Source organism: Neofelis nebulosa, chromosome 5 (genome assembly GCF_028018385.1).
Source record: "Neofelis nebulosa isolate mNeoNeb1 chromosome 5, mNeoNeb1.pri, whole genome shotgun sequence".
Lineage (NCBI taxonomy): Eukaryota > Metazoa > Chordata > Mammalia > Carnivora > Felidae > Neofelis > Neofelis nebulosa.
Genome location: NC_080786.1, coordinates 10,922,789 through 10,935,688, shown reverse-complemented (window position 1 = coordinate 10,935,688; position 12,900 = coordinate 10,922,789). Strand labels below are relative to the sequence as shown.

At 48.2% G+C, this 12,900-nt stretch overlaps 1 protein-coding gene across 1 annotated transcript in view; it reads left to right on the top strand.

Moving 5' to 3' along the window:
• GPD1L (glycerol-3-phosphate dehydrogenase 1 like) overlaps positions 1-12,636 on the top strand; it is a 57,949-nt gene extending 45,313 nt beyond the window's left edge. Inside the window, exons 6-8 of the mRNA XM_058729639.1 lie at positions 1,273-1,506; positions 1,794-1,900; positions 9,705-12,636. Coding sequence (XP_058585622.1) covers positions 1,273-1,506; positions 1,794-1,900; positions 9,705-9,801 — 438 coding nt within the window. The 3' untranslated portion in view covers positions 9,802-12,636. The remainder of the gene's footprint in view (positions 1-1,272; positions 1,507-1,793; positions 1,901-9,704) is intronic.
• The last annotated feature ends 264 nt before the right edge of the window (positions 12,637-12,900 follow it).

The window sequence follows — 12,900 nt, the reverse complement described above, 5'->3', positions numbered from 1 at the left end:
GTACGACATTATTTACACAAACATGCAGATGGCCCTTCGTTTGCTGACCCCTGAACCAGATTATCCGCTTCTGGAGAGGCAGGTCTGTGTCTCATCTGCCTTGTGTGGGGCGAGTTCATGCAAGAGTGGGGGCCCCACGAGTGCTTGTGTAGCGATAATTGCATGAGGCAAAAGGCTGAAACTTGACCGGCACATACGTAGACCTACGGACCCAGCAACTCCGCTGCTGGGTACACACCCAACCGAAACGCCCGCTTGTGGTCACCAAGGGATATGGGCCAGCGTGGCCACAGCAGCACCATTTGCCGTGGCCCCAACCTGGGAACTACCCCAGTGCCAAGGGTGGCTCAGTCGGTTAAGCATCTGACTTCGGCTCAGGTCGTGATCTCACGGTCCGTGAGTTCGAGCCCCACATCGGGCTCTGGGCTGACGGCTCGGAGCCTGGAGCCTGCTTCGGGTTCTGTGTCTCCCTCTCTCCCTGCCCCTCCCCTGCTCATGCTCTGTCTCTCTCTCTGTCTCTCAACAATGAATAAACATTTTAAAAAATTTAAAACAAACTGCACTGTATTCACACGGTGGAGTGCAGTACAGCAATGAAAATCAGTGTACTGTAGGTAAAAATACAGCTAAATCTCACAAACATGATGTCCAACTGAGACAAAGACACAAATGGTTACATACTGTGCGGCTCTTTTCACATAAAATTTCAAGACAGGTAAAGCAAATCTATGCCGGTAGAAGCCATGAGACTGGCTACCTTTTGGGGGTGCCGACTGGAAGAGGGTGTGAGGGTGGCATTCTGGGGCACTGGTTCCGTTCTGTTTCTGGATCAGGGTTCCGGTTACAAGGCGGTGTTTGGTTTGGGAGCGTATCATCGAGCCGTGTGCTTGTGACCCGCATACCTTCCCGTATGACCGTTCAAGCTGAATAAGGCATTTGGAAACAAAAAAGACAAAAAGTCAGTTTGTGCAAACAGTGTTTAGCCAGAGACTACGAGCAACCGTTCTAGCTCTCTGGGCGATGTTCCTCAGCTGCTGTCTCCTACTAACCCCAGACCTGGGCTCTTGGTCCTACGAACGGGACCACAGAAGGCTGGTCCCTCCTTTTGTCTTTGACAGTCAGGGCACAGGAGCCGACGCTGGGGACGCTGGGGCGGAGCCTTCCGACCGCGGGCCGGGGGTCCCTGCCTCCGCCTCTGCCCCCACCTTCCCAGCCCCCTTGTCTGCGGCGGGTGTGTGACGGGCATGCCCCGGCTTCCCTGATTCCTTCCAGAACATCGTAGCCGTGGGCGCCGGGTTCTGCGATGGCCTCCACAGCGGAGACAACACCAAAGCGGCCGTCATCCGCCTCGGGCTCATGGAGATGATCGCTTTCGCCAAGATCTTCTGCAAGGGCCAGGTGTCCACGGCCACCTTCCTGGAGAGCTGCGGCGTGGCCGACCTGATCACCACCTGCTACGGAGGCCGGAACCGCAGGGTGGCCGAGGCATTTGCCAGAACTGGGAAGGTAGCCCCTGGCCTGCCCTCGCCCACCCCTCCTCCCTCACTTGAGACTCTTGGGCCGGGGCGAGCCACAGTGCAGCGGAGATAGAGCCCACCATTTGTCATTTGCTGGGCGTGTCCTGCCCGTGCCTGTCTCCTTTCCCTTAAGAGTACTGAGGCCTTAGCCCTGTAGCTTGTAGGTCTCTCTTTCCTTGGCTCGTAGGGGGGGATCGTAGCTCCCTTCCCCAGCTCACCTCTTGAAAGAAGGGATTCTCTAGTCTTTACCATAGCGTTTGCATCCTTGTTTTTAAGACCATTGAAGAGTTGGAGAAAGACATGCTGAACGGACAGAAGCTCCAGGGACCTCAGACTTCTGCTGAAGTGTACCGGATCCTGAAACAGAAGGGGCTGATCGACAAGTAAGTACCCCGCAATGTCCCTGTGACCAGAGGGGGACCACCCCCTGCTTCCCTCCTGACCGCCAGCCCGGCCGGCGCGCATGGGCACAGCTGCTTGACAGGTGCGTGCAGAACTCCCCTGGATTAGTTCCGTCCTTAGCGTGACGCGAACTTCTTCCTGCCCTGGAAAGGAGCGCTGACATGGACCCGGGCCCCACCTCAGGGAGCAGAACTCAATTCTGTGAAGCTCGTTACAAAACATGAAGTTTGAGGTTCTGCTTTTTCCTGCAGGATGTTTGCCAAGAGCCCCGTGTCCTAGGTTTTAAATTAAAAAGAAAATGTTATAAACAGATGTAGTCTTGAGGGGCGCCTGGGGGGGGCTCAGTCCATTGAGCATCCGGCTCTTGATGTTGGCTCAGGTCATGATCTTACGGGTCTGTGAGTCTGAGCCCCGCGTTGGGCTCTGTGCTCACGGTGTAGAGCCTGCTTGGGATTCTCCTCTCTCTCTGCTCTTCCTCCCTCTCTCTCTCAGAATGAATAAATAAGATTTTTTAAAAAAAGATACAGTGTTGTTAATAAAATGCCAAACAATTGAGAAGAGAAGAAAGTGGAGGTTACTCCGGAATTCTACCCCTAGAAGTGCCCTGTGTTAAGGTCTGGTGAGCAGCTTTGCAGTCGCTGGGTCCTCTGTGACCCTTCCGAGCTGCGAAACTTTTCAAGGTGGGCTTGGGCCGGCTCCATTTGCCACTCGATCGAGGCAGTAAATCCTATAGCACCACAAAAGCTGCCACCCTCTCCGTGGCCGCCCTGTGGCCTACCTGCCACACAGCCCTTTATCTTGCTGGTTGGCTGAACCTTCATCCGTAACCAGGATGCCAGCTGATATTAGACACCATCTAATAACTGCGCACATGGACGTATGTATGTGCATATTCTGTGTATCCTGAACTCTTCGGGAGGGAGGGGGGAGGCCTGGTCGCCCGGAAGAGGAGGGGGCCGGGCAACGGTGTGGCTGCCAATAGTGGCCAATCTGGAGCACACGCTTCTCGCTGAGCCGGTGGTGGTTACGGACATGCGTGCTGGTGTGTTTCCTTCATCCTCTTCATCCAGTCCGGATATCTGCTGTTCCCGACCACACACCGTTCCCTCCCCTACGCCCAGCTGTCCTCTCTGGACCAGTACAAACTGAGCAGCCTTCGCGCTCCCCACGAACAAGTGGAAATGAAGGAGGGCAGGGCATTGGTCTTCCTTCTTTAATTTGCATTTTAGTTCTCTGATATGGCTTTTCAGAGCGGCCCGGCAGAGTTGGAAGTCACAAACAGGCCTCCAGAGGTGGAGAATTACCTTTAAATCGTGACTAAAAGGAAGATCCCTCCTCCGATGTGCCCGGGTTTTCCTTACGTACTTAACTGCACACAGTAGTGTGTTTGTGGTGGGTCCACTTTGATGACCGTTAAGTATTTATCAGGAATTTTTTTAAGTCTTAGGAAAATACTTGGCTGTGGTGGATGATGATTATCTCCCAGTCACGGTTTTAAAGTGGCATCTGTGTGCCACCATGGGGTGTATTTGATAGGATCCTATCATTGGACGAGTTGGCCGGGGTTACGTAGTCATCGTGGAACTCGGGGAGGCCGCGGAATGGAACTGGCATTCTGGGATCAGTACCTGCCTGTTTGAAAAAGCAGGTGTAATCAAGCAGGAGACACTCACCTCTGAGCGGATGCCCCTCCTCTGTCCTGTCCCATTTTCGTTCTTCTGATTAGAAACTGAACAGGCCTGAGCCTGGGCTTAATGAGGTCGCTGCCGGGTTCTAGGGCACAGCACGCTCCCCCCAGGCCGCAGTGCAGATCCTGTGGGGCCCTCCCTTCCCCTATACCGCCTCCCAGAGCTGCTCAGGCTGAGCCTCCCTTCTGCTCTCTGCCCTCGACATCACCTCTTACCTTGATTTTTTTCCCTTTTTCATCCCAGCCATCACCACCTGGGTCTTCCTCCCTTTCCTTCTCCTCTCCCTTCTCTTCTCCGTGGCTACAGAAACAGCAGTGAGCCGGAGGGCAGCATTTAAGGCCCCCTTGTGGCTTACGAGCCAGGTGGTCTTGGGTAGGTCATATTTTTATCTGTCCTGTGCCCCAGTTTTCATTATCCACCGAATGGAACTGGTGGGCCTGTGATTGCCACGGTGCCTTCTCCCTGGAGTGTTCACATTCACAAGCTTCCTGCACATCCAGAGCGAGTCCTTTAGGTTGGCATTTGGGGCAGCCTCTCAGTCGTGTTCCAGCTGTACTTTCTAACCGTCCTGTTAACCCCTACGACCCCTTCTTCACTTGAAGCAGACCTCCCTTTGCCCCAGACACCTCCTTCTCGGACTTCTGTGTGCGTCTGTCCTCCTGCTGTCTAGTCTGCCTGGACGGCCCTCCTCGACGTCCACGTCAGCCCTGACCATCCTCGGGATGGCCCGGGTCTGTCCTCGGAGAAGCCTTCATCCATATCCTCCAGACACAGATAACTTTCCCCGCTTTGAACATATTGTTTACACCGGCGGCCAGGAAACTTGTTGTGGAAAGAACCACATAACAAATATTTAGTCTTTGCAGCTTGCATATAGCTGTCTGTCATATATCCTTTTTTTTTCCTTTTACGCCCTTTGAAACATGTAAGAATCGTACTTAGCTTGCGGGCAGTACAAAACAGGCCACAGAGCAGACTGGCTTCTCAGGCTGTGACTTGCGGGCCCCAGGTGTAGACCGTACCTCTGCTCGTGCTGTGGGCTTATTACATAAATGTACAGTTTCACTTTCTTTCTTCAGATTTGGAGGGGGGGCAGGGAGCACATGCTCTTGTTAAAAAAAAGAAATTTGATGCTTTTTAAAAAAAATTTATTTAGAGAGGGAGAGAGAAAATGTGCACACACAAGTCGGGGAGGGCCGGAGAGAGCAGGAGAGACAGAATCCCAAACAGGCTCCCTGCTCTCAGCACGGAACCCGATGCAGGGCGTGACCCTGTGAGGTCATGACCTGAGTGGAAACCAAGAGTCGGACACTTAGCGACTGAGTCACCCAGGCTCCCCAAGCATCTCTTTTTTTTTCTCGTTTTCTTTTTTTTTATTTCATTGGATTTAATTCTTTTTTTTTTTTTTTTAATATAATTCACAGTCAAATTGGCCAACATACAGTGTGTAAAGTGTGCTCTTGGTTTGTGGGGGTAGATTCCCGTGGTTCCTCGTTTCCATACAACACCCAGTGCTCATCCCAACAAGTGCCCTCCTCAATGCCCATCACCCACTTTCCCCTCTCCCCCACCCCCTATCCACCCTGCGTTTGTTCTCTGTATTCAAGAGTCTCCTATGACTTGCCTCCCTCCCTCTCTGTTGGTAACTATTTTTTTCCCTTCCCCCACGGTCTTCTGTTCAGTTTCTCAAGATCCACATATAAGTGAAAACATATGGTATCTGTCCTTCTCTGACTAGCTTATTTCACTGTGCATAATACAGCATCTAACTCTTAATTTCAGCTCAGGTCACGATCCCAGGGTTGTGGGATTGAACTCTGTGCTGAGCCTGGAGCCTGCTTAGAATTCTCTCTCCCTCTCCCTCTGCACCTCCCCCGCAGGCTCTCTCTCTCTCTCTCTCTCCTCTCTCTCTCTCTCTCTCTTTCAAATAAAACTTAAAGAAAGCCAAATTCTGGAACAAGGCACACAGTGAAAAGTGGCTCTTGATCCCCACCTTAGCCGCAGGCACTCTCTGAGTTTTTAGTATCTGCTTCCGTTTCTGTAATGGGTGTGCTGTGCTCCTCGTTCAGCTCTGTCCCTTGCTTTTCTTCACGTTAGGATATGATTTGAAGATCGTGCCCCATCCACACCTATACATCTCATTTAATGGCTGCAGAACAACCCACTGTGTGGGAGAACCACGGTTTATTTAACCTGTCTCCCCTGGATACATAGTAAAGTTGTCTGGGTTTTTCTTCTGCTGTCAGGTTGGCTTTATTAAATTTCCTGTGCGTGCATCTTTGTGAGCATGTGTGAGTGTAACGTGTTTGTATTCGTTTGTGAGGGCTGCCGTTACACAATCCCACAGACCGTGAGGCTTACGCAGCAGAAATTCGTTTTCTCACAGTTCTGGAGGTTTAAGATCAAGGTGTCTGCAGGTGCCTTCCTCGGAGGCCTCTCTTCTTGGCTTGTAAATGGCCATCTTCCCCCTGTGTCTTCACATGGTCTTCCCTCTGTCCATGTGTGAGTCCTAATCTCCTTTTTTCATAAGGACACCAGCCATACTGGTTTAGGGCCCACACTTATGAACCCCGTTAAACTTAATTACCTTCTCATGGGCCCTCTCTCCAAATATAGGTACTGGGGATTGGGGTTTCGTTGGATGAACTTGGGGACTGTAAGCACAATTCAGGCCAGAACACTGTTGTAAGCTCCTTGATGGCTGGGGCCTTATTTATTTTTTATTGTTTTTAAATGTTTTATTTATTTTTGAGAGAGAGAGAGAGAGAATACAAGTGGGGCAGGGGCAGAGAGAGAAAGGAACAGAGGATCTGATGCAGGCTCCATGCTGACAGCAGAGAGCCCGATGAGGGGCTCAACATGGCGAACCGTGAGATCATGACCTGAGCCGAAGTTAGACACATAACCGACCCAGCCACCTAGGCATCTTTTTTTTTTTTTTCTTTTTTTAAGTTTTTTTTATTTAAGTGATCTCTATACCCAGTGTGGGGTTTGAACTCAATGACCCTGAGATCAGGAGCCAGCCAGGCGCCCCAGGGCCTGATTTATAACACCTTACAGCCTGCACCTGGCTGAAGCCTGACACTTTGTAAGCCCTCAGTATCCATTAGTGGGATGGCTGATTGATTGGCTTATGTCGATATTTTTCTGTGAAATATTGTCTTTTGCCCTCCTTTCACCTCTAACCGCATTTAGAGAGTTCCCCAAATGGATCTAATTGGCCTTGTAGCGTTTTATGTTATAGAAAATAGCATTTAGACGGTCAGTATGGCCGAGGGGTTGAATGTTGGCTCCAGAGTCAGAAACTGTGCCTCAGTTTCCTTGTCTATGAAATGGGGATAATGTTATTATCCACCTCACAAGGTGGTTGTGAGAATTAAAGAAGTTACTTGTCCATAGAAATTCTTTCCCCCATACTCCATATATCTTGTTAACATCCCATCTACATAATCCATTTTGGAAGGTGCTGGTTGTGAAACTCAGGGGTACTTTTGGCTGCAAGAGCAATGCCCAGTTAAAAATGCCTCGAACATGGGGCACCTGGGTGGCACAGTCGATTAGGTGTCTTTGGTTCAGGTCATGATCTCATGGTCCATGAGTTTGAGCCTCGCATGGGGCTCTGTGCTGAGAACTCAGAGCCTGGAGCCTGCTTGGGATTCTGGTCTCCCTCTCTCCCTGCCCCTCCCCTGCTCACACACACACACACACACACACACACACACTATCTCTCTCTCTCTCTCTCAAACATAAAAAAATATTTTTTTTTAATGCCTCAAACAATAGGTCTATTTTCCTCATAGAACAAGGATTTTGGAGGCGGATGTTATTGGTGTTGGCACAGTGCCTTAAGATTAGAATCTCAGTAAACAGATGAACACAGGGAAAAGGAGGGAAAAAATAAGATAAAAACAGGGAGACAAACCATAAGAAACTCTTAAATACAGAGAACACACTGAGGGTGGATGGGGGTGGGGGGATGGGCTAGATGGGTGATGAGCATCAGGAGGGCACTTGTTGGGATGAGCACTGGGTGTTATATGTAGGGGATGAGTCACTGGGTTCTATTCCTGAAACCATTATTACTCTATATGTTAACTAACTTGGATTTAAATGAAAAAAGATTAGAATCTCAGTGATTCCATTGGCTTTCTCTCAAAAGCTCAAGATGGCGGCAGCAGTTCCATGCCTCACACACTCACACAGCTGCACTCAGAGACCCAGGGCAGATGCAGTCCTGGGGAGCAGAGTTTCCCTCCAGTGCCTCTTGAGGAGAGGAGTGCCTTCCCCAGAAGCCCTTCGCAGACGTGTTGTCTTGCTCGCTAGAACTTGCTTCATTGACTTAATTCTAGGAGAAGGAAAGGCTGGGAAAGTGAGCACTAGGCTATTGGCAACGTTGGTAAAGAGAGAAGGGGGTTGGGAATGGCTTTGGGTGGCCACTCGTCACCTGCCCCCGTGCTTTGGGGACACACAGTTTCTCATCATAGGGACGGGAAGACTAAGCCATGGAAAGAAAAAAGGGGCAAAAATCTGCAGGCTCTAACTCCCATTTGCAGTAGTTCATTCAATAAACACTCGCTGAGCACCTGAGTAGCCCCTCCCCACCAACCATCCACTGAGGATGCAGAGGTGAACAAAAGAGACTGGGGCTCTGTCCTCTGGGAGCTTGCTAGGACGCGGTGGCCATCTTGTGACTGTGTGTAGAAACTGTCACTTACTGCATACCCACCGTGCACACTGCACACATTAAATAGAAGTCACGTAAGACAACAGGTCCGGCCCCATATTACATTGCAAACAGGGCGAGAGGGGTTGTGAAACTTGCCTTGAGCTCATAGGCTATGGAGTCAGATTTGACTCCAAAAAAAATAACAAAACATTCTGTGCCAGTGATAGACGTGTGACCTATCAGAGCTGTTTGCTCTTCTTAAATTAAGTTGTCATTAAAGGATTCCAGCTAGATCATTTTCAGAATGGCCTTTAAGACTCTATTGATTCTGTCAAACTCACTTTGGGCTGTGAGTGTGTGTGTGTGTGTGTGTGTGAGAGAGAGAGAGAGATTGAAATTAACTGCTTCAAGCCTGATTGAAATTAACTGTTACTTCCTTAGTGATATCTGCCATTAAAAAAAATCCTTGCTGCGGGGCTCCTGGCTGGCTCAGTTGGAAGAGCATGTGACTCTTGATCTTGGGGTTGATCTCTTCAAGCCCCATGTTGGGTGTAAAGATTACTTAAATAAATAAAGTTAAAAAAAAAATACTGGTATGCCTGGGTGGCTCAGTCAGTTAAGCATCCAGCTCTTGATTTCGGCTCAGGTCATGATCTCCTGGTTTGTGGGATTGAGTCCTGCGTTGGGCTCTGCTCTGACAGTGTGGAGCCTGCTTGGGATTCCTCTCTCTCTCTCTCTCTTTCAAAAATAAAAAAATAAACATTAAAAAAATAAAATAAATTAAAAAATACTTGCTGAGCCAGCTGTACCCTGGGGATAATGCGGTCTTTTCTCACAGTGGTTTATTAGCACAAACCTTTATACCCTCGGCCATTTCAAACCTTCCTTTATATTTGTGTTCACAGCGCCGGCTTCCAACTTGAGATCAGTGCTTTAAGGCTAATTGTGGGTGCCCACGTTGATTTTTGCAGGAGTGTTCCAAGCCTGAACTATTTCTGGTAACGTGTGGGCTGCCTCATCTCTGTCCTTGGGTGATCCCCTTTGGAGAAGGGAGAGCAGTACCTCCTTGCAAGTTAAAATTTATTCTCCCGCCTTTTAACACAGTGACAGAAACTTGGACTCGCTCCAGACTTGACCAAGAGCCTGAGCTGCACGTAAATGACCACAGATGGCCCTTGCGAGGATGACCATGACTCCTCTGTGGACCGTGCATTCCAAACAAGTCGGCAGAGGGTGGTCTGGGTCGTACCGACGAGAGCCGCAGTGCAGAGGCTCTCTGCCGACCAAGTAACGAACGTGGAAGGCGTTCACTGTGTTGTCCAGAGAAGCACGCCTGCCTGCGATCTGTTAGGCAGGAGAGGAGGACGACTTTGTTCAGGGGGGTAAACCAGATGGCCTAATTTGTCTTTTCACATCTTTTCTCCCAACCAGGTTCCCGTTGTTTACAGCCGTGTATCAGATCTGCTACGAAGGCAAACCCGTGCAAGAGATGTTGTCTTGTCTCCAGAGCCATCCAGAGCACGTATAAAGTGGCTCGTGCGGTGTGCTGGGGACCGTGCTGCCTTTCTTGATCAGTCTTTTTCGTTCAAATGGAAACTGGGACTTGGCAATACGACGTGCGCTTGACCCTAATCCCATCATGAGTGTGTGTATGAATTTTTACCGGTTGGTGTTTGAATTGCCAGAAGCAGTTCGGCGGCTAAGATGTGTTGGGCCACAACTAGACACATGGGTGAACGTGCGTGTCTGTGTTCATTTCTCATGCCGTGGATGTTTCTATGAACCAAAATTAAAGGTCTTTTTTAAAAATTACTTTTGAAAATTTCCCACCGTGGTAGCTTTGCAGATGGGAACTATCTCAGCTAAATTTGTTTACATTGTATCCATATGCATTTGAGTGAAGGGATTTTGTTTTTTTTCCTCATCATCTTCATGTTAAGACCCGAACCAGCATTACCATGGTAGAATGGAGGAGTGAGCGTGTTCAAAGATCAACATACTGTAACTCAAACTCTAGCTCAAAGCCAGCATAGTTAACTACTTCGGTTGTGGGTTGATTTTCTTTTGACAATTAGATACTTCTGATGAGGTGATCCACGTAATGTATCTCCCCCTTGCTGCAGTTCTCTGCATTTTTAGCCCCTTTTCTCTTCACTGGCTGCCAGAATGTGCTTCCTTTCGTAAAGGCTTAGCAGTGGCGGAAGGCAGAAAATGCATCCGGGATTTTCCTGCTGTGACTGACACGTTCTTCTGATTAATGACCCTCGTTTGATGCTTTTTGTTTGGCGGACCTTTGTGCAAACATTTCCTCTGAGCCTCACAGATCCACTGAGAGGGGGCTTCTGTTATTTGTCTTTTGAGTTGCAGTCCTGTGCCCTGGTCACCTGGCGAGTGGGGGCCGAGCTGGGAGTCAAGTCCAGCGTCCCCCCCCCCACCCCCCCACCCCAGCAAGGTGCCCAGACCTCAGGCATCACCAGGCTGGAAGACCTCCAGCTAATTGGTTGTGGCAGATGCCACGTGCAGCCTTTGCTGAGATTCTAGCAGGGCTTTCTGCCGCTGACATTCGCGTGGGGCATTGTCTAGATGCATGCCACTCAAAGCGCGGTCCTCATTCCATCAGCTTCACTTGGAGCCCCTTAGAAATGCAGGTTCCCAGGCCCCGCCCCAGGCACTGAAGCGGGGTAAGGTATCTATGCTTCAGTCTGCCTTCCATGTGTTTCTGATGCTCACTACAATTTGAGAACCACTACTTGAGAAATCCTACCCAGATCGGCACTTCTCAAACCATGCTCCACGGGAAATGAGCGTCCTGGGATCGCGGGTTGTTCGGGTGTTCCCTGGCAAGGTCAAGCGTGTTTGGGGAAAGCTGCCCGTGCACATCCCTCTTGAAGGTGGAGAATGCATGTCAGTGTGTCAGCGGAACTTCTCTAACCCGGCAGGTCTCGAACACATTCTAGACTATGGAGCTGTTTTTGGCAAAGAAACTTGCCGAGTTTTCAAGGGAACGCTGTTCGAGGCTGAGGTGACCTGAGGACAACTCCAGTATACCCTTCACTCCCTGCAGAAGTTAGGATGAATAGCCACCTACCTGTGGTGGTGTTAGCCCCGAGCTTTTACAGTTCAGGCCTGCCGTGACTCTTGGATGAAGCTTTATTTAAGGTGACACTGTCAGTACAACAGGTAGATGTCAACCTCGCTGAAACGCACATTATGTCAAATAAGTGCTTTTAATTCTAGAATTAGAATGGGAATCACCGTATCTTCTCAAATGAGACTGATTTCAGGATAGCATTATAGTTACCTTACATAGCACTTGGTAAGTGTTAAGGGAACATATGAATGTCACTTACATATTCATGGATTTTCAGTCACTTTGTAGGATTTTGACTTTTTTTTTTTTTTTTTTTCTTTCAGTTTGGGACTTTTTCCCTTCTATACCTGAAATGACCGTAGGATAGATTTTTGTGGGAATTTTAAAAACTCAATCCAAAACATTTTGGGGGGCATTTTAAATCCCTATACACAGAAGTATATGAAAGCACACAAAATCTACAAATGTTATTGATTTTAGTGCCACTGTTAAGTCAATCAATTATTGCTTGTCTCATGATTACTCTTTTTTAAAATTTGTACATAGGTAACAAAGAGTTACTTTTTAAGATACGTAAAGGGCTGTAAGCTAATTGTGGTGTCTATTAAGTAGGATAATTAGATGTGAGGAGTTAGGATTTTGTCTTACGTATATTCTCATCTGCATTTGGCTTCCTAATCTGGGTTTTGTAGTTGATAGTTTTTTTCTTTACGAATGTTCTCTCACTGATCTGAAGTCTGCTGACTGTACCTCTTGAACATACTTACAATATTCTGCACATTATGGAAAAAGACAAATTTTATAAGTTTGTGCTCTGCTAACTGTAGATATTTATTACTCTACGAGTTATCTATTTTTGTAACCACCTGTGGTCCATCATTTATTTTAATTCTCATTTCTTACTAATTATGGTAATAGGGAGGGAGACATCTAGAAGAAAAGCTTAATTTGTTCAGCCAATCTGTGAATGTAAAAACTACACTGTTGCCTTGCTATAATCCAGCCTACTATAATGTGGAACAAATATCTGTCTTGAAATCCATCCTAGCAGGTGGAGTTCAGCTAAACTGGTTTATCATTCAGCTCGTAACTAAAACCTGGCCCCATGGCATCGGCCCGCGGAGGGATGAGGCGCCCGTGTACAAAGGGATCTTTCGTTTTTCCACCACTTCTAATCCAAGAGCCTTTTACTTACGTGCGTACTGTATCTGTTTACAGACTGTAGGTGGATATAATTTAAAAGCTTGATTTAATAAACATTTAATGACCCAACCTGTGCTGCTGGCCCTTTTTTAAAAAATTGGCTTAGTTAAGAGTTTTATTTATTTAGGTCAGCTCTTTTTTTTTCCTGAATTGTGTTGCATTAACAATAATAAAAGGGTAATTTCTAAAACGAAGTTCTCATCTCTAACCCCACTCCTCAAACACATCGATTTCCATTTGCCTTTGTTCCTTCCCATTGCTTGGTGATATTTTTATATAATCATCATTGTAGGGTGGAGGCCTTCTAGTTCTAGCCGTGCAGTGGACTAATAA